Raw genomic sequence first — 23641 nt, 5'->3', positions numbered from 1 at the left:
AGATTGTATCCCACATTCAATCATCTCCACCATTCAGCGCCATGTCAATTTGACTTTCATAAGAGTCGCTCAGGCGTGTGGTGGAGCGCAGCCCGAAGCCCAAGCCTCTTTACGGCCGGAAGCCGCCCCAATGGTGGAGGAGGTAGGAGTGAAAGAGGGTGTCGGAAGGGCCAGACACGCACTGAATCTCCAAGATTAACAGCCTCAAGTGCAAACACTCAATGCCCTTACCAGCAATTACCATTTTTGTATGCGCACAGCACACACACACACACACACACACACACACACACACACACACACACACGCACACACACACACACACACACACACAGAAAGACATAAATGAATAAGCACTCACACAAACACCAACACACACACGCACGCACACCACACATACACACACACACACACAGAGAGAGAGAGACATATTTAGCGGTTGTTTTCCAGAACTTAATTGCCCTGCCATTTCTGTGCTGCCTCCTCTATGCCTCCAGAGCCAATGAGAACTGTGAGGCGTTCAAACAATACAAATACATCACTTAGCGCTGATGTCATCATCATGTCGCCACTGGGCAGGAAGTGTTCTAACGTGGTTATCACTCTGCAGCGGGCAGTTAGCCGTTCCTTAGCACAGACCATAGACAAACATTGAGCAATCAGGCCCGTCTCTTCTTTTTCTGTCCGTCTCATTTTCTTTCTCTTTTTCTGTCTTTCTCTGCGGCTCTTTCAACCATCTTATTTGCTTATACATTTTTGGATGATGATTTGATGTAAGGCTGGACTATGTATGATGTTTAAATCCCATGAAGGAATTAGAAGAATCTTTTTTTTAGTTTCTTTATCTGTCTTGTTCAACCATACTCCCACTTACAAAACTGCAGGCACACACACACACACACACACACATACACACACACACACACATACATACACACACACATGCACATGCATGCATACACACACACACATACTACATTCTCTCTTTCTCTCTCACTCTTTCATGCACACGTGCACAAACATCATACTCGTTCTGCTCAGCCTTCTTCTTTTTCTGTTGTCTGGTGAGGGAGCAGGAGTGGGGAAAGAGTGAGGCGTGTTGTTATTTTGGTGAGCTTTGTTGCGTGCGTCCTGCTGGTGGGGGATCTGCTGGCCACACGGCGCAGGAGAGGGCTGTTTGGAGGATTCGCTGTTTGAAACTGTCGCCTTGGTAATCGGACAACTGTCACATGTCATGAGAGTCAGTGCAGCAAACAGTGTTGTGCAGCTCCAGATGGGCCTCCTCCCGCGTCCGTCTTTCTCCTCCTCTCCTCCCTCTCATTCTTACTCACCACCATTCTTTCTCCTCTCCTCCTCTCCTCCCTCTCATTCTTACTCACCACCATTCTTTCTCCTCTTCTTCTCTTTCTTTCTCCTCTTCTCCTCCTCTCCTCCCTCTCATTCTTACTCACCACCACCATTCTTTCTCCTCTTCTTCTCTTTCTTTCTCCTCTTCTCCTCCTCTCCTCCCTCTCATTCTTACTCACCACCACCATTCTTTCTCCTCTTCTTCTCTTTCTTTCTCCTCTTCTCCTCCTCTCCTCCCTCTCATTCTTACTCACCACCACCATTCTTTCTCCTCTTCTTCTCTTTCTTTCTCCTCTTCTCCTCCTCTCCTCCTTTTCATTCTTACTCACCACCATTCTTTCTTCTCTTCTCCTCTCCTCCTTCTCATTCTTACTCATCACCACCATTCTTTCTCCTCTTCTTCTCTTTCTTTCTCCTCTTCTCCTCCTCTCCTCCCTCTCATTCTTACTCACCACCACCATTCTTTCTCCTCTCCTCCTCTCCTCCCTCTCATTCTTACTCACCACCATTCTTTCTCCTCTTCTTCTCTTTCTTTCTCCTCTTCTCCTCCTCTCCTCCCTCTCATTCTTACTCACCACCATTCTTTCTCTCTTACTCAAATGTTTTGCCATGTGCATAGATTCACTCCAACAGAAAGCAAGGAGACTCATACATTTACAGCACATTAGTGTGTATTCATTTAGCAGACGCTTTTGTCCAAAGTGACTTACAAAATGAAGAATAACATTCAAGCTTCATGGTTAAGGAGACCTTAGATAACAATAAATGCAACCATAAATACTTCTACCAGAAGATGAAAGCACAGACGTTTACGTTTTAGCATGTAGTTGGTGGAGGTGGTGGTAGAAGTGCATGTTAGGTGTGTCGGGTTGTTACATGTGTTTGGAAAGGAGGTACTCTCGGAACAGCTGGGTTTTCAAGAGCTTCTTGAAGACAGAGAGGGACGCCTCTGCTCTGGTTCCATCAACGGGGAACAGCAAATGAGAATAGTCTGGATTGGAGAGTGTTTAGGGGCGGCACATGTGCACGCGTGTTAACACATGCAATAATGCATTTGCTTCTGTCGTGTGCTTTTTCACCTGGTGAGGGTGGCCAGAAAGCCTCCTGGTTCTCAGGAGCGAGGGGAAGGTGGGCCTCTCGGAGTCGGGGTGGGGGCAGGGGTGACGTGCCCCCCTGCGGGTGGGCGGAAGCCGGCAGGTGGGCCGAGGCGGGGGCCCGCGCGGTGCAAACGCACAGGACAGACACATGCACTAATCTGCCGTGTCACCCCGGCCTGTTTCTCGACCCGCGCTGACGGAGGTGTTGGGGAGGTGCCTGAGATCCCGCCTCTTCAGCTCTCCCTGCCTCTGCTACTCTCTCTCTCTCTCTCTCTCTCCCCCTCCCTCTCTCATTTTCTGTCACTCCATCCTGCCGGGCGTAAACCCCGCGGCTGCCCTCTATTCAACCCTGGCCTGCTACACAGACGGACCCAACATGGAGAGAGGGAAAGAAAGAAAGGGAGAGAAAGAAAGAGAGAGAGGGGGAGAGAGGAAAAAAGGGTGAAGGAGAGAGAGAGAGAGAGAGAGAGAGAGGTGTCACTGATGTCTGCCTGTGGCTCTGAGGCTCTGAGGTCGTCTTGAAACGCCGACAGGCCCCGGCCGGCATGCAGCTGTCGGTCAGCGCCCGGTGCGGCACTACGTCATCCCCTCCCAGGCCCTGGGCTCTGTCTGGGATTGGCCAACGAGGTTTTGGACTGGGGACACGAGTGGTCAGGGAGCGGTCTCGATCCCAGCCTCGCTGTGCACTTGTGGGGAGGAAGCCCAGATGGCGTGCTGCTTTGGAGCCGGAGAGTACCTTTATTGTGGCCGATGCACGTGTGCATGATAAATCTGGAGCCAGATTGAGCGGTTTGGGTATGCGCCCTCCCACGAGGTCGCGGGCTTTGAAGATTGATTAGGCTGCCGGATATTTGTGATACAGTAGTTGTGTGGCTGGGACGTTTTCAATCAGTCTCTGTTGTCCGCGTCCGAGAATATGGCTTTGGTCATGTTGACATTGAAATGTTTTCAGCAAGGAGCACATTTGATTTCTGAACACTCACTCACACGAATAAACACACACACATAAACACACACCCAGCGACACAGGACATTATAAAATTCCGTCATACATATGCCTGTGGACAGACAGACACATACACACACAGTCAAACGTAAAACGCTTGCATGCACATGTGCTAGCAGATGTTTTATCTTATTCTGACTGTTAATTGAAAAATCCCCACGGGGGAACCATCCTGCACATCATAGGAGCAGGTGTCTTTTTGATTGGGCCTCCATTTCCTCTTCCCTTTATAGTTATAACACACATCTGAAAGGAACTGATTCCTTATGTACATTGATGTCTTTTTAATTTTTGTATTTTTTGAAGTCTGATGCGAATATGTGTATATCCGCTACATGAAAAAAGGACCAAAGCCACATCAGGTGTGTGTGTGTGTGTGTGTGTGTGTGTGTGTGTGTGTGTGTGTGTGTGTGTAAAGCTGTAACCTTTACTGACCTTGTGGGCGCTGCCATGTGAGACTGGAGCATACAGAGAGTTTCTGAAATACACCACTTCTGGTGTGTAGAAATGCCAGTGTGTAAGAGCCTGTGTGTTTGTATGTTTGTGTGTGTGTATGTGTATGTGTGTGTGTGTGTGTGTGTGTGTGTGTGTGTGTGTGTGTGTGTGTGTGTCAGTGTCTAAGAGAGAGAAAGCGAGTCAGTGGTTTTGTTTTGAATTTCAATGTTTGCATGTGTGTATTGCATTTTGTGTCTATTTTAGTGTGCGCGCATACACATGTGTATATTTGCATCAAGATCTGTGTGTGTGTGTGTGTGTGTGTGTGTGTGTGTGTGTGTGTGTGTGTGTGTGTGTTTGTATCCGGGGCTGGGCCAGCAACAGAGAGGAAAAAGCAAGCAGGGTTGGAAACGGGCAGCGTTTCAGATGCCTGTGGATAGAGTTTCCCCGGCTGCCCCTTTTAATGCCCACTGCTGCTCCCCTCCCGGCGTGTCCTCTGTTTGTTTAACACAGGTAGGGCCACCACTCCGCCGGCCACTCGCTTCCTCCCAGAGGAAGTCATAAATGTGCCCGCTTTCATTTAACTGCACCCTAGCCCACTTCTAATTACTGCCAGAGAGAGAGAGAGAGAGGGGAAAAGTTGAATGAGTAAAAGAGGGAAAGAGAAGGAGGCTGTGAGAGAGAGAGAGAGAGACAGAAACATAAGGAATAGTGAAAGAGAGAAAGACAATGCATTTACTCGCTTGGTTCACTCATTTGCTGTGGTGACGTGATAAACTAACGCTCCTCTTGTTTCAACTCGTGGTCACTCAGAAAATAAGAACCCTCAGCTTTGTACAAAGTCTCTGATTCTAATCCCATCCCATTCCTAAACCTTTGGTCAAGTTCAGAGAATTGCTCCACATGGTTGTCTAACTGTTCTTTGAGTGTTTGCGCACAATCCTGACTCTGGAAATGGGAACCAAAGATAGTGAGTCAGACTGAATCATAAACCCATCACCCAACCATGTGCTTCACAAACTTGGAAGGTGGGGGTGTTTTTTAATTGGTTGTTGACGGCAAAATATCAACAACCTTTTGCGAAACCCAACTCAAAATCGTGCACTGCATCCTTAGCCTATTTCATGATTGAGGCAAGGAATGTTTATTGTTAAGCCTTTTAAAACGTCGAGATTTATATACTTATTTGCTGGAAGTAGGCCCAATGTTTGTCAGTTTCATCTGTCGTCACCTCCTCACATGCAGCTTCGGATTAGAACGTTCAGTTTCTCTGGCTTCCTTGATTGCAAGAGAGAGTCACTAACAGACACTCTGTTTCAGAATCCTATTATTGTTGTGGGCCTTGGGTTCTCATCCCATTCAAAGAAAGCTATTCCATTTACTTCAGTCAACTCTATTTTCTTTTACCCTGCCCCTGTGTCTAATGGACTGTACGGTTCCTTTGAAATATGCTGTTACATCCACGGTCAGAAGCAAATGTCCATGAGGAAAGAGGGGGAGAAGTGCAGAACATGGAAAAAAAGAACAAAGCAGAGGAAAAAAAGAGACTGGAAAGGGTTAGCTGGAGATGTGTGCAGTGTGCAGCCAGCTGTTCACAGTCCACTAGATAAAGGCCTTGGAGTGCAGAGGGGCGGACGGCAAGATTAAGGGCCTGGTGGTTCTCTTAGCGGCATGGGGTGGGAGATGGCCATCGCCGGGGCCTGTGCAGTGTGCACCTGTGCTGGGCCTGGTGTGGGGGGGGGGGGGGGCGCGAGGGCCCGAGGTGCGAGGGGGAGATGGAGGGAGGGGGGGGGGGGGGGTGTTAGGGGGCCCAGGGGAGGGTCTGCAGGCTGATGTGTGGGGAGGTGGTGCAGGCTTCCCCATGTCATCGACGCCTCTGCACTCTGATTCCGCCGCTTTATTTATGAGCCAACGGCGCGGCGAGGGGAGGAGAGGGAAGTCCTGCTCCAGCAATCTGCTTACCAGCTTTCAGTGTGGAGGTGCATGTGTGTGTGTGTGTGTGTGTGTATGTGTGTGTGTGTGTGTGTGTGTGTGTGTGTGTGTGTGTGTGTGTGTGTGTGTGTGTACGTGTGTGTGTGTTTAGACATGTTATGCAGTTGTACATCTTGGTGTTCACTCATACCCATAGAGTTTGCACAATGAGTGTGTATGTGTGTGTGTAGTTGTGTTTCTGTTTTATCATCTAATGTGTCCCCTAGTAGAAGCAATTTTGCCTTACTGTGCGTGGTTGTATTTTTTGCTTTTCGTTGTGTGTGTGTGTGTGTGTGTGTGTGTCTGTGTGTGTATGTGTAAGTGTGTGTTTATGTTTGTGTGTTCATGTGTGTATTAGTGTAGCTGGCTGACTTTTTATGTCATCTACTCAATATGCACATAGTCGTGTGGTGACCTCACGCGTGCACTTAAAGTACAAGGCCAGGAGGACTCCAAGCCAGTTGCAAGTCTGCCAGCTCAGCTGTGCACTAACAAACACACACACTCACACACACAGATGTGCACATTTGCTCACACAGTGCACACACAAACATGCACACACAAGGTCGCGAACACACAGATGCATTTATACACACACACACACACACACACACACACACAGAGACAAACTCACACATATTCAGATACACACAAAACAGGCCCTATTCCACAATTTGTTTGGCTCCAAATCAGTTCTGGAGCTGTGTACCAGGTCTTTCCAAGAACAGGTGGGAAATTTTGGATTTAACGCTTCAGATAACCTTCCTGAAATACAGCCACAAGAGCAGGCTCGAGCAGCCGGTCCGGAACAACATACCAGAGCCGCCATAAAAGCCTGGACTCGGACCTTGGATGGGATCTCCTCGGAGTGGGAGGCGTGGAGGGCCGTCTGTCAGGAGAGCTTTTAAAGCCGTTCCAGGGGCACATGTCTGAGCGGCGAGAGCAGCGGCGAAGGCTCTGACCACGTGGTGCCCCGGCGGCCATTAAACACCACCGTGGAGAAATGGAAAAGCACTTACACCACCCCGGAACGCCGCGTTTGATCTTCCCTCCCGACAGACAAAGAGAGAGAGAGAGAGAGAGAGGGAGAGAGAGGGAGGAAGGGAGGAGAGAGAGAGAGGAGGGAAAGAGGGAGTCTAGTAAAAGTCAGCTGTGTCTCCTTTGATGCTGTGGGGAAATGCATGTTCCAGGATGGAGTGATGGTTCCGGGAGTGAGGGGAGAAAAGGCAGGGGGCGGGCGACAGAGAGATAAGAGGAGGCATATAGTACGATATGGTATGAGAAGGAAAGAGCTAACACGCAACATACCACTATGAAATTCAACCACTGCTAAGCAAACCTCTTAAGCAGATCCCATATTCACCCCCCCCCCCCCCCACTCCCCACTCCCCACCTTAATAAACTCTTAACAGGTACCATCAGCTGCTATCCAGCACAGCCAGCCATCAAAGACTGCAGTTGTTCCGGTCAGGAAGCAAGGGCACAGATGAATGGGCTCCAGAATTACCGTCTCACCTGTATCCAGTGCTTAGAGGGGCTATGAGGTCCGCAGGTGTTGTTCCGAGACAGGCAAACAATCACTCCCCTGGGGGCCCCTGACCGCAGAGACAGAGAGAGAGAGAGAGAGAGAGGGAGAGAGAGAAGAGCTTGTCAGGGAGATAAAGTAGAGGCAGTGTCCCAGTGCAGAGGCCAGAGGCTGGTGTTCTGAAAGGTCCCATTCTACAGAGGAGAGGGGAGAAGAAGGGGGGAGCACAGGCACAGGTGCTCTGGGCTTGAGATGCTGGGGAGGGTGATGGTGGTGGTGGTGGTTTGGGGGGGGGGGGGGGGGGGGGTTGAGGTTAGGATGAGTCGCAGAGCTCTACTGTGAGGGTGCTCCTCAGTGAAAGCGGTATGTAAACAATGCAAACGGTCTGGGAAGCTCCGGACAATGAGCACTGGAATGGGCCTCCTGTAATCACCAACAGAAACCCGGCCTGCACTGAAGAGTAATTAGATCCATGCTCTTTCCCTGAGTGCACACACACTTGCACGGACAGTGAGGCCATTGTGTGTGCTGCACACAGCCACAGTGTGTGTGTGTGTGTGTGTGTGTTTGTGTGTGTGTGTGTGTGTGGTGGAGAGAGAGGGACATGAGCGAATGAAGGGGAAAGGGTGGATAAAAGAAGTGAGTGAGAGAAAAAAAAAGAGATCTACAGCATCACAGATGGACAGGGAAAAGGAAAGAGTGAATGAGCAGAGGAGGGGAAGAAAGTCATTAGGAAAATGAGCAAAGGGGAGAGAGGGAGTTGACGATGAGACAAGTTACAGCACGGCAGAGAGCCATGGGTCTGAGTTAAGCAGTTAATGTCCATCTACTTTCTATTTACAATCTTCCGCCACTCAATCATGGTCAGTCATTCAGCGGCGTGGTGGACTGGGGGGACAGCTGGCCACTCGGTGCTCTGACTGTGCAGCGCAGGAGTGGAAGTGTCAACAAGGCGCTCTTTGTCTCTGTGTCTGTGTCCGACTGCGAGGCCTTGGCCGTGATAAAGAGCTGGCAGACGAGCCAAAGCTGCGCAGAGTTCACCGGCCACGTGATGATGATGACGAGGCCTCCGGTGCAGGCGCTCACTGGCCAATCAGCTCACCATCGAAAGACAGGAGAGAGAGAGAGAGAGAGAGAGAGAGAGAGTGAGGGATGAATGAGGCATGAGTGTCTGATGAGAAACAACACAGAGATTTTCCTAAAATGGCACAGCACACTGAAAAAAGGCGGAAAAAAAAAAGTTAAAAGTTGACTCGTATTTAGCAGACACTTATCCAAATCGACATAAACTCACAACGGCAGGTTCAGAAATCGAACCCGGGCCGACCGATTGTCCGCTGCACCACCACGCCCATAAAACCACAGGGAAAGCATCCAGAGAGGTCCAGGGAAAGAGACATCAGGGAGAAAGCAGCCCTTCATATGGCCAGCTGGGCCAATAATAGCCCTTAGAAGTGGACGGAAGGATAGGCCAGAGAGAGAGACAGGGGAGGACCTCAGCATGAGATAGAGTAGCCGGGCAGTGAGCGGAGGACTTGGGTGTGGCTGCAGGATGTGCTGCTGGCCTCTGGACCGCAGCGATGGGCTCGGCTGCAGAGGTCAGCACTCCAGAACTGACCCGCAGCACGGAATGGGGCCGTGTTTCCATGGCACCCACAGGATCACAAGATGCTGGTAGGAATCTGTCATGCTGAATTCAGTTTCAGAGCTACGGCAGCTTCGGGAAGACCAAAAATATGTTTTTGACGTGGTCAACTCAATTTAATCTGTCGAAGCCTTTCATCGAAAATGGCTTTAGTAATTCTCCTGGTACTTCCTGTGGCCTCTGTGTCATAGTCAGGGAATAACTCTCCCAGCTAGGACCTCCTGCACGACTGCATGTTTGTGGGAAGGTGAAGGCTTTTGCTCTTGAGGGCCAGTGAGCTCACGGCCCTGAAGCACCACAGGAGGCCGAGGCGTCCTGCGGAATAGAGGGCTCGGGGCAGGATATGACAAACACCGGGGGTTAAGTTAACCAAACTGGGGGTCAGGGGTCAACGGAGGGTATTAGTGGTGACGGGCATGACGGCTACCGAACGAAAGGCAAAAACAGATCCGGTCTGAAAGGACGATGTGAGATGAGACAGCAATCCCTGCTGTGTGCTGGGGAGGCAGGGAGGAATGTGTGAACTGTGCTGTGTGTAGTATGGATCTGTGAGCCTGTGTGTGTGTGTGTGTGTGTGTGTGTGTGTGTGTGTGTGTGTGTGTGTGTGTGTGGGTTTGTATGGATTAAGCAAGCGTTGTATTGTGTAGGTTCACGTTTTTTTGAGAAATATAACAGGATTAGGTTGTTCTGTGTGTGTGTGTGTGTGTGTGTGTGTGTGTGTTTGTGTATGTGATGGACACAGGGGAAGTTGCGCTGGGCCTAGGGTGCAGGCTTCACCTCATGTGGTCCAGATGAGAGACTGAGACGTCAATTCTCTCCGGTTCTCCGAGAACGAGCATAAAGCAGCTCGAGTGTGAGAGCAAGCCATAAAGCTGTCTGTGTATCCATGTCTAAATCAATTTACATTTTTCCATTTTTCATTTTTCATACGGTCTCTCTTGGGGGGTGTTCTCAATTTATCACGGCAAACTTCTTTATCCTTTGGAACAAGTCTGACTGTCTTTTAGTTTGTGTGTGTGTGTGTGTGTGTGTGTGTGTGTGTGTGTGTGTGTGTGTGTTCTTGCTTTGTCAGAATCACAAGAGAACTTAACAGAGTCCAACCTAAGGAATCTGTTGATGTTTTCTCATGCAGTGTCCAGCAGATGAACATAGCAGTTTGTTTGTGGTCATCCCTGTAGTGAAAGCGTGTCTGTCTTGCCTCCCCCTCAGTGGAACATGATAAAGAGTTCCTGCCCGTGCGACGGCACCACCGGGAATTCCGCTTCGACTTGTCCAGGATTCCAGAGGGGGAGGCGGTCACTGCTGCCGAGTTCCGCATCTACAAGGACTTCGTCCAGGAGCGATTTGACAACGAGACCTTTCGCATCAGCGTCTACCAGGTGCTGGAGGAACACTCAGACAGGTGAGATTCACACAGAGGCACACACACTCATGCACACACACACACACGCACACACACACACACACACACACACACACACACACACACACACACACACACAAACAAGTGGAGGTACTCACACACACACACACACACACATTCATATGCATACACACCCATACATGCATGCACACACATACTCACACACACGCAAGCACACTCATTTGCACATTTGCCTGGAAGAATAAATGTCCTTCAAATGTTACGACATATCAGATAATGTAAAGATGGACAACTTTGGCAGTGGGATGATTTGGGCTTCCAGAGAGTTGGAACTCAGGGGATGGATTCATCAGGCCTGTATTGCCTGTGAAAACGTACACCTGTTTCTCCTTAATGTCCTTAATTGCCTTGTTGGACTGTTGATTTTGATAAAAAAAACTGTATGTTTCTGCTGCCTCCCCCATGAATGGGCCATCTGTGCTCGTATGTAAGAATGTGAATTGAACAGAGCTGAGAACCCCACAGCACATGGCTAGGCTGGGAAGGCCATAACCTCAGCAGCCCTCCTACTCCATATTTCCATGCCGCCATCTTCTCATGTTCAGGTCCATTGGTGTAACCCTGTCCACCCCCACTGTCGCTCTAGAGCACAGGGCACAGGGAGACGGAAGGGAAGGGACCCGTCTGCAGAGAGACTCCCAGCCACTGTCCAGCCACTGGCACCACTCAGGGCCTTGTGGTGGTATGTGCAGGCTTGAAGCAGCAAAAAATAATATAATAAGATATAATATAATAAAAAGCGATAATAAAAAGTTGCCTGTGAGCTTCTGCAACAGTGTGCATGTCTCTATCCTTCTTTTTACTGCTGACACTTTAGACATGGCACCTGTTGTAATCTACCTTGGATGTGCGTACCTTTCCCTTTGGAACTGCTTCAGGCTTAAAGCAACACCATGGAAGGATTGATATCTATGCCCCTTGGTGTCAATATGCAACGCTTTTTAGGTCTACAACGGTACCACCAAAACCAAGACCACCAAAATACTTAAAGACTCCAGCCACCCAGTCTATGGTCGGTTCTCTCTGCTTCGCTCAGGAAGCAGATATTGTACACTGGCTGCAAGGACTAATAGACTCAGGAAGAGTTTCTTCCCCCAAGCCGTCCGGTACCTAAATGGCACTGTTTAAGCACTTTTTATTGAGTATACCACTGTTCCCCTGTAGAGAATACCACTTCTTCCCTGTGCAGGCTTCCAGTGGAACTTGGGAGTAGGGGTAGGGTTATGGGAAGGGTGGTCGGGGCGGTGTGGGATGAGTATCTCAAATTCAGTTTGTTCTGTCAGGGTAAACTCATCAGACAGGTTGTGGCGAAGTGTTGGTCAGCATGTCGGAAGCTTAGGGGACTCACTCCAGACCCCGGCTCTTTCAGCCGCCCTGTGTTTTCCTTTTTCCAGGCGATGTCGGTCCGGCTCTCAAAGAGCTGCTTGTGTGCCGCAGACGTCTAACTCCCCCAGCTGCCCTGTCGGAACCTTCCAGAGGGGGCGTGTGTAACTCACACCAGGGGAGACTGTCCACCCCTCCCCGCCAATACCCCCTTTTTCCTCCCTGCCTCTGTTCCGCCAGACCCCTCATGGAGGCTACTGTTGCCCCTGGAGGAGCAGAGGAACAACACATGCTTTTGTCCTCTCCCCAGAGAAAGGGAGAGAGAGAGAGGGAGGGAGAGAGAGAGCTTAGTTAAATGAATACATAAACTAACGAAAGGGATTTAGTGTAATACAAGGCAAAAGGAGAAAACAGAGTCTCCTTCTCGAGCCAGAGAGAGAGAGAGAGAGCTTAGTTAAATGAATACATAATCTAACGAAAGGGATTGAGTGTAATACAAGGCAAAAAGAGAAAACACAGCCTCCTTCTCGAGTCCTTTCCTGTGTCCCAGGTGTGTGTGGGGTAGCTTCAGTAAAGGTGACCCAGGGAGGCCTTGGGTTTCTGGGCAGCAGCTTCTGGTGTGTGCTGAGGATGTGTGTGTGTGTGTGTGTGTGTGTGTGTGTGGGGGGGGGGGTTTGGTGTGGGGGTTGGGGGCTGTGGTCCAGAGTGAGCCTGGCCAGTCTACTGATGCTCAGGGCTTTGGGGAAGCTCCAGGATGGATTGCACTGATGGAAAGACTCTCCCTCTCATCCCTCAAGGGCTTCCTCAGACTCTTTCTTATGCTCTCTTTCTCTCATCTGTCTTTTCTTTTCATCCCCTCTTCCTAGCATCTCTTCTCTTCTTTTCTTTTTTTCTGGCTGAAGTGGTCTCACTCTCTTCCTGGGTTTTTCCCCCATTCTTCCCTCTCTCATGGCCACTGTCAGTTGATTAACTCACCCACATTATAATTCTATTTTCCCCTCTCCATCGCATATTCACTCTCCCCCCCCCCCCCCCACCCCTTCCTCTCTGGTGCTAAATTCCGGCTGGTGATTTACGGCGGGGCCGCTTGTTCTCTGGGAGAGCAGCAGCCGTTTATAAAGCCATTATGATCAATTAAGGAAATGAAGTGCTCCCCTGGGCCTCACCATCTGGAGTCCTCTCTCCTCCTGCCACCTCTACTCTCTTTCACTCTCACTCTCTCTCTGTCTCTTTCTCTCTCTCTCTCTCTCTCTCTCTCTCTCACTGTCTCTCTGTCTGTCTGTCTCTCTCTCTTTTTCCAATCTGTTGGCTGATTTTCCCCACTTCCTCTTTTCTTTGATGTCCACTTCCTTTTTTCTGCCATCCTGCTTCTCCTTGTCCTCCTTCTCCTTTTTACTCTATCCTTCTTTCCCTCTCTCTCTCTCCGCTCCTCGGTGTGTTTGTGTTTTGTTTGCATGATTCCTTGCTGTAATTGTATCTAAGTGTCCAGCCTCGGCCCCCCCTGATGTAGGTCAGTGCACAACACTGTGGGGTTTTTCCCATGCAGTTGTCCTCGTTGTTTTGCTTCCCCCCTTGACAGTGTCCCAGTGGCCTCAGGCCGACCACAATCCAAAATATCCCTCTCTCTCTCTCTCTCTCTCTCTCTCTCTCTCTCTCTCTCTCTCTCTCTCTCTCTCTGTCTCTGTCTCTCTCTCTCTCCCACTCCATCTCTCCCTCTCTCTCTCCCTCTCTCTCTCTCCCTCTCCATCTCTCCCTCTCTCTCTCTTCCTCTCTCCCCCCCCCTCTCCCTCTCTCTTTCACTCTCTCTCTCTCTCCCTCTCTCCCTCCCCGGCTTCTCTCTATCCGTGACTCGCGCTCCATTGTTTGCCTTTGGAGTAATCAAACATTTTGGCTTTGCAGGCCTCTTGTGGTCGGGACGCTCTTGTGGTTAATCCCGCTGTTCCGCCACTTGCTCTGCAGCCTCTTCCCTTCTGGGTGTTGGCAGGCGGACGGGCAGGCTGGCAGCGGGCACTCCGGATGCTCAGCCCAGCGTGGCCCTGCCCAGGCAGGCCTCCGCTGCATCCAAACAATCTCTTACACACACGCATGCACGTACGCACGCACAGACACACACACACACACACACACACACACACACACACACACACACACACACACACACACACACACACACATATACACACAAACGTACACACACACACACACACACACACACATACACACACACACACACACACACATATACACACAAACGTACACACACACACACACACACACACACACACTCACACTAGTAATTATGCACATACTCATACACACACACATGCACTCACAGAAAAACCACACAAACACACACACACACACACATATGCCCTCACATAACACATGCATGCATGCACACACAAACACACACACACACACACATACTCACACACACAAACACACTCATCTGCACATTTGCATGACGGAAGAATAAAAGTCCTTCAAATGTTACGAGTGCCTGAATGCATACGCAGATCACGGAGACTCCCCTGCTTTCATCTTTGCCTGTCACTCCCTTTTTCACTCGCTTCTTTCCTCTCCTCGCTGTCTCTCCCTCCCTTCCTTTCATCCTCCCTTTCCTTCTTTCTATTTCTGTCTCCTTTCTTCTTTCCCCTCCAGTCTCACCTTCGTGAACCCACAGGTTGTATCTCTTGGCTTTAACTTGTATCTTTCCATTCCTCTCCCACTCTCTCTCTCTCTATCTCTCTGTCTCTCTCTCTTTCTCTATTTCTGTCACAGGGAGTCGGACCTCTTCCTGCTGGACTCGCGGGTCATCTGGGCAGCCGAAGAGGGCTGGCTGGTGTTTGACATCACCGCCACCAGCAACCACTGGGTCCTGAACCCCGGCCGCAACCTGGGTCTGCAGCTGTCCTTGGAGGGAGTGGACGGTGAGTGACCCACTCCAGCAGTAACCCCTCCAGTCCCATCTCCTCGGTCACTTACTCGCTAGCGCAGATTGACCGGGGCCATTTACAGGGACCAACTCAATCAGTGTCAGTCAAGCTTCACAAGTCCAACATTGACAAGCTCAACTGTCCTCACCTAATTATCCAACGCACATAATGGACATGCACTCACCGACACATGCACACACACGCTCACACACACACACACACGCAAACACACACACACACGCATGCACGCGCACACACACAGATGCTCACACACATATGCACACAGACACACACAGATGCGTAGACACACACCACTATTCCTATAGTGTGCACTACAGTAGTCTGATCTGAGATCAGTGCCTGTCATCTTCAGCAGTGGTAGTAAGAGGCTCGTCCCTGAGTCCCTGAGCATCAGAGAGGAGCGGACTCCCAGCCCACAGCTCTGGGGGGCAGGATGCTACACGTCAGGAGTGTAACAGTGTAGGAAAACAGATGGATTCTGCTTTCATGTGAAGGGTTGTGTGTGTGCGTGTGTGTGTGTGTTTGTATGTGTGTGTGTGTGTGTGTTTGTATGTGTGTGTGTGTGTGTGGGGCGGGGGGTGGGGGGGTGGCGGTGGAAGAGGTGAGGGGGCATGTCTGTGCAGGCTCGCCAGGTCGTCCCATCGCTGCTGACAACCAGCAAGCCTGGCTTCAGCCTCACGTCAGAACAGAGACTGAGATACATTCCAGCTTGTGTGTGTGTGTGTGTGTGTGTGTGTGTGTGTGTGTGTGTGTGTGTGTTTATGTGTGTATTTACGTGTGGGAGAATGCATGGAGGTGCACATGCATGCAGGATATGTTATCACTGGCACTTACACATACTGTTTGTGTGTGTGTGTGTGTGTATGTGTGTGTGTGTGTGTGTGTGTGTGTGTGTGTGTGTGTGTGAAAAAAGAACACACACATGCAAATTCAGACACAGGCTTTTTAAGGCTGTCTCTTTAACGTCAGGCAGCATGTGTGTGCTTGACAGAAGTCATGAATTTCAAAAAGCAGCAAAACAACATCCAAGGAATTTGGAGAGAAAACAGACACGTTCACAAACCCCAGCTCTGAGAATTACTCAGACAAAAGAAAAGAAACAGTGCGGACCACACACACACACACACACACACACACACACACACACACACACACACACACACACACACACACATTCACGAGTTGGCACACATACACACATTACATAAATATGCCTCCACGAAAAGCAAAAACATGCACAAATTCAAAACTCCAAAATGGTCACAAAGCTAAAAGATTTAAACACACATCATAAACACAATTCATACTATTCATATGCGCTCATCAAGTTCTTCCCTCCGTTATATAATTAAATCCATTCCATCTGTAAACTACTGTTGAGAGGAGGACAGAAATGACAATATAATTTCCTCCGGCCAAATCCACAAATACACCTTCCACTGTCCCCTTCCAGTCTGAGCCTTAGTGAGTGTGTGTGTGTGTGTGTGTAGATCTGTGTGCATATGAGTGAGCCGGTGCTCTCTGTCTCCCCCTGCAGGCCAGAGCGTGAACCCACGGACGGCGGGCCTGATCGGGCGCAACGGGCCCCAGAGCAAGCAGCCCTTCATGGTGGCTTTCTTCAAGGCCACGGAGGTGCACATCCGTAGTGTGCGCTCCACCCAGGGCAGCTCCAAGTCGCGCAAGGCCAAGGGGCCCAAGGGCCAGGAGGCACTACGAGTGGCCAACATCGCAGGTAAGCAGCCCGACCGGCCGGGGGGGGTTGGGGGCAGTGGAGAGAGAGAGAGAGAGAGAGAGAAAGAGAGAGAGAGAGAGTCAGTCTGGTGGCGCTAACTCAGGACAGCAGGCTGGGAGATGTAGGGCCAGAGATGCAGACATGAGTGTGGTCTGCACATATAGACCTCAAACTCAAGCAGGGATATAAATGTGGACGTGTGCAGTTTATGGAAGTGCATACATGTGTTGGCTATGGGGGGGGGGGGGGGGGCTCCTTTCCACAGGGGGCACAGAATGTGGGGAGCATAGCAGCTCAGTTTCCTTCCTCCTTTTTCAGTTTCAGTTCCTCTTTTTATATGTGCCACTTTTACTTTTAATGCAAAATATATTGTTTTGACATATCACACTTCTTCCATTTAAGATGATGCAGCTAGACTTTGTTTGACCTTGGTTTTGCCACTTTTACCACTAGATGACAAGAATATACTACAAGAAAAATACTTTAAGATTACTGTATACATTGAATACTACAGAAGCTATGACAATGGGTTTGTGGGAGTAATGTCTGCTTGGCTGGAGCTCAGTTGGAAGAGCGAGATGCTGGCGCTAAGGCCATAGGCTTACACAAGCTTAGACAACACATGACATGAGAATAAAAAAACATCTTCAAAATGCTGATCATGCTGACATAGCATGGAAGATGGACGTGGGTTTTGGGGGAGGGGAGGTCAGCGCGGGGGGGGGGGGGGGGGTCAGTCTTTAACTGGTGAGCAGAGCGTCGGAGGGGAGCACGGCAACATCTGATCCGGCGTGTTTTTCAATGAAGAATGATCCTTTTCATCGTGTCTGAGCATAATACATGTGGCTGTCAACAGCAGTTTAGTAGAGCGGCGGAGGTTGTCCAGAGGTGAAATTCCTGAGCCCGAGGTGTGCGGCTGTGTCTGAGCAGCGTGGCAGGCGCGTCGGTCTGAGCCTGGAGAGCTTGCCTCGCGCCACGCGGGGTAATGTGGGTCTCGGGAGAAATCAAAGACAGATGAGGACAGGGGGGTTGGAGGGGGGTAAGGGGCCCTGGATTTTTTCCCCCGCGTTCCAAAACATCTGCGAACGTCGCTTTATTATTTTATTTTTGCTGCAGATTACAATCTGTCTCGTTTGAATCTCTTCTTGTTTCTCTTCACACTTAGGTAGAGAGACCCTCTTAAACCAGAACCACTTCTGTCTGTGCAACGTCAAATGCACACACACACACACACACGCACACACTAATATCATGGGTTCGTATATGACTAATATGACTAGCTGTAGTGTGTGAGGAGGAAGCAGTGGTTAAGGTCAGCCTCAAACTCCTGAGCCATGAGCCATTTTTTCCCTTCTGCCCTTTGTGGGCACATGGGCCCGGCTCATTAAAATACGTTAAGCCACCAGGGGTTGGCATACTCTGCATACCCTGTTGGCATACAATAGGGGTTGGCGTGATCGAGTGAGTGAGTAAGTGAGTTTGGAACTACTTTTTGTGCTTGTTTGGTAGGACTGCCATTTGAGCGGGCCTCTGACTACGGCTGTTCTGGGGCATAACATCTCCCAGATGGGAAGAGCTCCGGCACTGGCACTAGACCAGGAAGGACAGACGAGAAGACGAGAAGATGAGACATCAGACCGAGAAAGAGAGGGAAACACTGGAGAGAAAGAGCAGAGAAAAGCTGTAGAGGCTGTATAGCTGTATAGAGGAGTTTAAGGATTCTCACTTCAGAGTGGTGACCAGAGCAAGTCATTAAAGGACCCCGAGAGCTCCAGAGAAAACAACCAGAAACTCTGAGGACATTCAGTCAGCATGACCAAGCCAACCAGATCAAATGACTGTCTGCAGGTGGACCTTTGTGTGAGGAGACTGATAAAATATATCGCTGTCGCCTTAACTTTTTGGGCGCTCAGTTATGACTTACTAATAAGAGACCCCCTTTAAAAGTGACCCCAGTGCTGCAGCGCTAAACCCTACAGGCCATCTTTTTGTGCTAGTGTGATATTTAGTCTCCTTTAGACTGTGAAGGGAGGGCCCCTTATGCCTTCCCCACTATACTGGGCTCCTGGGATGTGGTTATTCTTGACGTTGTATTCCTTTGGGCTGGGTGATGTATCATGTGTTAAACACAGTGGCCTGTCTTAACATCACTATCTGCTGCTCTTTTCATGTAGCTGCACAGTAAACAATCACCCTCTCTCTTTCCTCTCTCTCTCTCTCTCTCTCTCTCACTCCCTCGTTCTCTCATTCTATACATATCTGCTCTGTTGAGTGTGTGAGAGACTTCCCTCTCTCCATCAGGTTTTTAGTGTCTCTAACACCCTGTCTTTCTCCATGGTGTGTGTGTGTGTGTATGTATGTGTGTGTGTGTATGTATGTGTGTGTGTGTGTGTGTATGTGTGTGTTTGTGTGTGTATGTGTGTGTGTGTGTATGTATGTGTGTGTGTGTGTGTGTGTGTGTGTGTATGTGTGTGTATGTATGTATGTATGTGTGTGTGTGTGTGTGTGTATGTGTGTGTGTGTGTGTGTGTGTATGTGTGTGTATGTGTGTGTGTCTATGTATGTGTGTGTGTTTTGTTTGACACTGGCCTCACAGAGAACAGCAGTGCGGATCAGAAGCAGGCTTGTAAGAAGCATGAGCTCTATGTGAGCTTCAGGGACCTGGGGTGGCAGGTAGGGCACTGTGCCTGTACATTACCTCTCTCTTCATCCTCCTCTTCCTCTCTGTACCACACACACACACACACACACACACACACACACACACACACACACACACACACACACACACACACACACACACATTCAAACCAAATTATATACATTACCTCTGTCTTCATCCTCTTCTATCTCTCTCTTCTGTACAACACACACACACACACACACACACACACACACACACACACACACACACACACACACACACACACACACACACACACACACACACACACACATATTTCTTTCTGGGCCATCTAACCTTTCTCTGTCTGTATTTCTCTCTTCTCTCACTCCTCTGTCTCAGCCCCACATACTGTACTGTCTCATTCCCAGTCTCTTTCTGTCTCATTCCCAGTCTCTTTATATCTCATTCCCAGTCTCTTTCTGTCTCATTCCTAGTCTCTCTCCGTCTCATTCCTAGTCTCTCTCCGTCTCATTCCCAGTCTCTTTATATCTCGTCCACATTACATCCCACATTATGCACACATCTTGTGATTAGAATCATCTGAAAGACATTGTGCAATCTGAACCATTTCCTAGTCCTAGTTCCTAGAGACATGTCTCAACACCAATAAGTCTTAAATGTGTCATGAGGTGTTGCCATCTTAACTCAAAGAATGGATAGAAGTGGATATCACACCAGAGTGGACAGGCCTCTTATTACCTAATCAGCCTGGTGGCCACAAGTCACACGGCAGTCACATGCCAGATGTCACTCTGTCTCTCTGGCTCTCACTCCCACTCCTTTACTCTTCCTCTTCCTCTTTGGACTCTCCTCTGTCTGTCTCTGTCTCTCTCTCTCTCCTCTTTGTCTTACATTTTTTCCCTTAGGAGCTTACCCTATTTTCCTCAGGAACATAGGAGCTTAGATCTTAGAATTCCTTTTACACTCTCACACATTGACAGAATTGACATTCTTATTATCTCACCATAACCTACAGTGACACCACACAAGAGTGACCTTTTGCCCCTGGTCTACAGGCACCCATTCCACTGTTCCATAATTGATATCCACAAAAGCATGGGCTGTTTAGCAGATTTTTGCTCTTTATGGCACGTCCCTCTCTAATTCCTCTTCTCTTTCCAAAATCTCCCTCCCTCCCTCCCCCCGGTGGTCAGGACTGGATCATCGCTCCTGAGGGCTACGCTGCATACTACTGTGAGGGAGAGTGCGCCTTTCCTCTCAACTCCTACATGAATGCCACCAACCACGCCATCGTGCAGACACTGGTAGGTGACGGCCATGGGCCATTTCACCACTCCCCCATGTATGTTAATTTATGACCTCTTGACCTCTGAACTTTCACCACTCTCTCTCCCAAGGTCCATTTCATCAACCCAGATATGGTGCCCAAGCCGTGCTGTGCGCCCACGCAACTCAATGCCATCTCCGTCCTCTACTTTGACGACAGCTCCAATGTCATCCTCAAGAAGTATCGCAACATGGTGGTGAGAGCCTGTGGATGTCACTAGACCCTCTCCCAATGCCTCAGAGATCAGCTCGGAGCACACACACACACACACACAGTCGCTTACACACACATACACACACACACACACAAACACACACTGAAATACAGACTCCCACACATACACGTCTTCATGGCAGTGAGTGTGTTGTGGTCAGAAGGACTGCTGGTATTGTCGGACCATAGAGATGGGACTGCTGGATCTGGACATGAGAGAAGTGCAGGTGTGGCAGGCACTATCAGTCCGCCAGCCTAATCAATGGCTGTTCTCACTACATAGGCACATACACACACAAACACAATGTAGAGGCTTCAGAAGAGTGAAACATTTTGCAAAAAAACAATGGACCTCTCTCTCTCTGTCTTACTCACACACACACACACACACACACACACACACACACACACACACACACACACACACACACACACACACACACACACACACACACACACACAGCATCTTCATCTTTCACAAACCATTTCTCTCTCACACATACACTCACAGATGGGTGCAACCATGTGTCCACACACACTTGTCCGGTCCCTGTGCTTTCTACTGTGTATTATGAGGAGACATTTTAAGAAGTGATTGTATTGAAATACACAGAAGACAGTCTTTTTATGATTTTTTTTACATCAAAATGTTTCCTATTCCCAAAAATGATTTTGCTTGTCTCGATGATTAAAAAGGCTGGGCTACACGAGTGAGAGAACAACTTATGAACTGTTTTTGTACAAAATTGTGTAAATAGTTTTCTTTTTTCACAGAAAGTTAAAAATAAAAAGTGTATTTATTTCCTGCTCTTTGAATGAAGAGACTGAATGCTTTCCCTGTGTGTCTTATCTCATCCGTGCCTCTGTGTCTATATGTCTTTAATCAGGTGCTCCCTCCGTTATCGAACCCACTAACAAAAATAAAACAGGACCGAGCTTGCACACACATACCAGTCGTTAAACCATCATCCTGGCATAAACTGTAGCCCCTTGTCCTCCTTATCTGTGTCCATCGTCCCAAACCCCGTCATCAAGCCAGACCGATTAAAGCACATGCCATAGCAATGACCACGGCACCTCATTCTGTAGTAAAAATTCAGAGTTTGGTTTCAGTAAGACTCTGGTGTACTTTACAGCCAATATTGGGTTCCTAAATCAGTTTTATAGGAATGAATGTGGAAAAACACTGATTAGCAAACCTTGGTTCTGACTATGGATGAGTTGGATGCCCACTGCTGATAGTGCTGCTGGCTTGAGGGGAGACACAAAATGAAAACATTTCTTTATGTGCTGCATGAAGAACCCGTTGTTATTCTGGACAGCATTTATTCTTTATTACATTATTATCTGTCCAACGCCATTAGGTTGAAATACTGCACAGCGCTGCCAAGTTTGGAGGGAGCCACTTGAAGTTCTCCAAAACAGGATTCACTTGTTCACAAATCACATGCGCTATAACAATGCACCGGGGAGACATTTGGAAGAAAACGTTTTTTTTTTTGTTGTTGTTGGTTTGCAGCGCAGTCCATCTGCAGGCACTGAGACCATTATGGGAAATCCCTTTGTGCATTAGATATGGGAGGCAAGTGGTCTTGGTGTTGTGAAAGGTACCATTAGGCCTAAGTGGAGATGGCGTGATGGATGGTTCATGATGGGATGCAGGAGTTGTTTATGAGACCTTGTGGGAGAATGTGATCTGGGAAGAGATTGCTACAGAACATCAGTCTAAATATCTCCTTGTTGTCCTCTCTTGAGATCATGGATTGGGCCAGGTATGGCAAACACACATTCCACACTCCTTTCTCACTTCAGAGGACGTGTAGGCATATAGGCACCTTCACAAGCACATGCTTGAGCAGAACATACCCAAACATTTCTCTCTGCCCTGCTCTCTCATCCTTTCTCTTCACACACACACACACACACAGAGAGAGTCACAGCCTGTACATCATGTTTTCTGGGCCACGGTTCTGACTGGGGCAGTGGCGGGTGCCAGCGGGCCTAGTTGTGGTTCTGCAGCGCAGTGCAACTGTTTCTGATCTCATGACTCATTATTTGACCACAGTTCTAACACTCATCATGTTTTCAGCCAGGGACACAGAGAGGGGAACACACTCACACAGAATGCAGGAATTTGTTTGCAACCACATACACACTCATTTACTCACACACACACACACACACACACACACACACACACATACACACACACACACTTTCTCTCTCACGCTCACACACCCTCTCATACACACAAAAACACACACACACATGCACACACAGTCTGAGGGCATTCAGCAGTGCATTATGGTAATTCACACTATAAACTTCATATGTGCAAACAGGTACCACATGTCTCCATTCGCAGAGATCAAATATTTTATGTAAAAAAACTATTTTTCCTTGCATTTGACATACACTGCCCCCTAAGACACACTCACACATACACACACAACACACACACACACACACATGCACAAAGCAAGTGAAAGATTTAAAGGGATATGCTACTTCTAGTTGACTAATGGTTGTTTTCAAGCACTAACTCATCCGCTGATCGCACACACTGACAGATGTGTGTGCTGAACACAGGACACACTGGCGTGTGGATCATGTGGTCACTCATCACTGTGAGGTGATGCCCAGTCATGCAGTGACGGTAACAGGGCCATGATGACCCATTCAGATTCAGACCAGCACTCTGCCCACGCCAACTGCTGGACACTAAGTAGAAAAAGGGTTGCTACTCAATTATAAACGGATTATGCCGTGGCTATGCTATTTTGTCATGCTAATATGTTAACGGTAGTGCCATAAGAATGGTAAGGCTAATGAACATCATGTCAGGGATCAAAACTGAGACAGCATAAGTAATGGTAGAGTGTTTGACTGAGTTATCTAAGAGTTCTTAATCGTGCCCTCTGGGACACCTTCCGTTGTTTTTGTCCAAAGAGCAAAATAATGTGTGAAACAGG

General features: G+C 48.8%; 1 protein-coding gene across 1 annotated transcript in view; it reads left to right on the top strand.

Annotated features, from left to right (window-relative positions):
- Positions 1 to 21498, top strand: part of bmp7b (bone morphogenetic protein 7b) — a 31864-nt gene extending 10366 nt beyond the window's left edge. Inside the window, exons 2-7 of the mRNA XM_076276384.1 lie at positions 10236 to 10428; positions 14575 to 14723; positions 16288 to 16482; positions 19079 to 19155; positions 20323 to 20433; positions 20527 to 21498. Coding sequence (XP_076132499.1) covers positions 10236 to 10428; positions 14575 to 14723; positions 16288 to 16482; positions 19079 to 19155; positions 20323 to 20433; positions 20527 to 20676 — 875 coding nt within the window. The 3' untranslated portion in view covers positions 20677 to 21498. The remainder of the gene's footprint in view (positions 1 to 10235; positions 10429 to 14574; positions 14724 to 16287; positions 16483 to 19078; positions 19156 to 20322; positions 20434 to 20526) is intronic.
- The last annotated feature ends 2143 nt before the right edge of the window (positions 21499 to 23641 follow it).

Source organism: Alosa pseudoharengus, unplaced genomic scaffold (genome assembly GCF_046254945.1).
Source record: "Alosa pseudoharengus isolate Yale_2024_CS ecotype anadromous, Long Island Sound unplaced genomic scaffold, YU_APseudo_1.1 YU_APseudo_1.1_scf_9, whole genome shotgun sequence".
In the NCBI taxonomy this organism is placed as follows: Eukaryota; Metazoa; Chordata; class Actinopteri; order Clupeiformes; family Clupeidae; genus Alosa; species Alosa pseudoharengus.
Note: the sequence above shows the minus strand (reverse complement) of the source record. Positions and strands in the feature narration are given on the sequence as shown.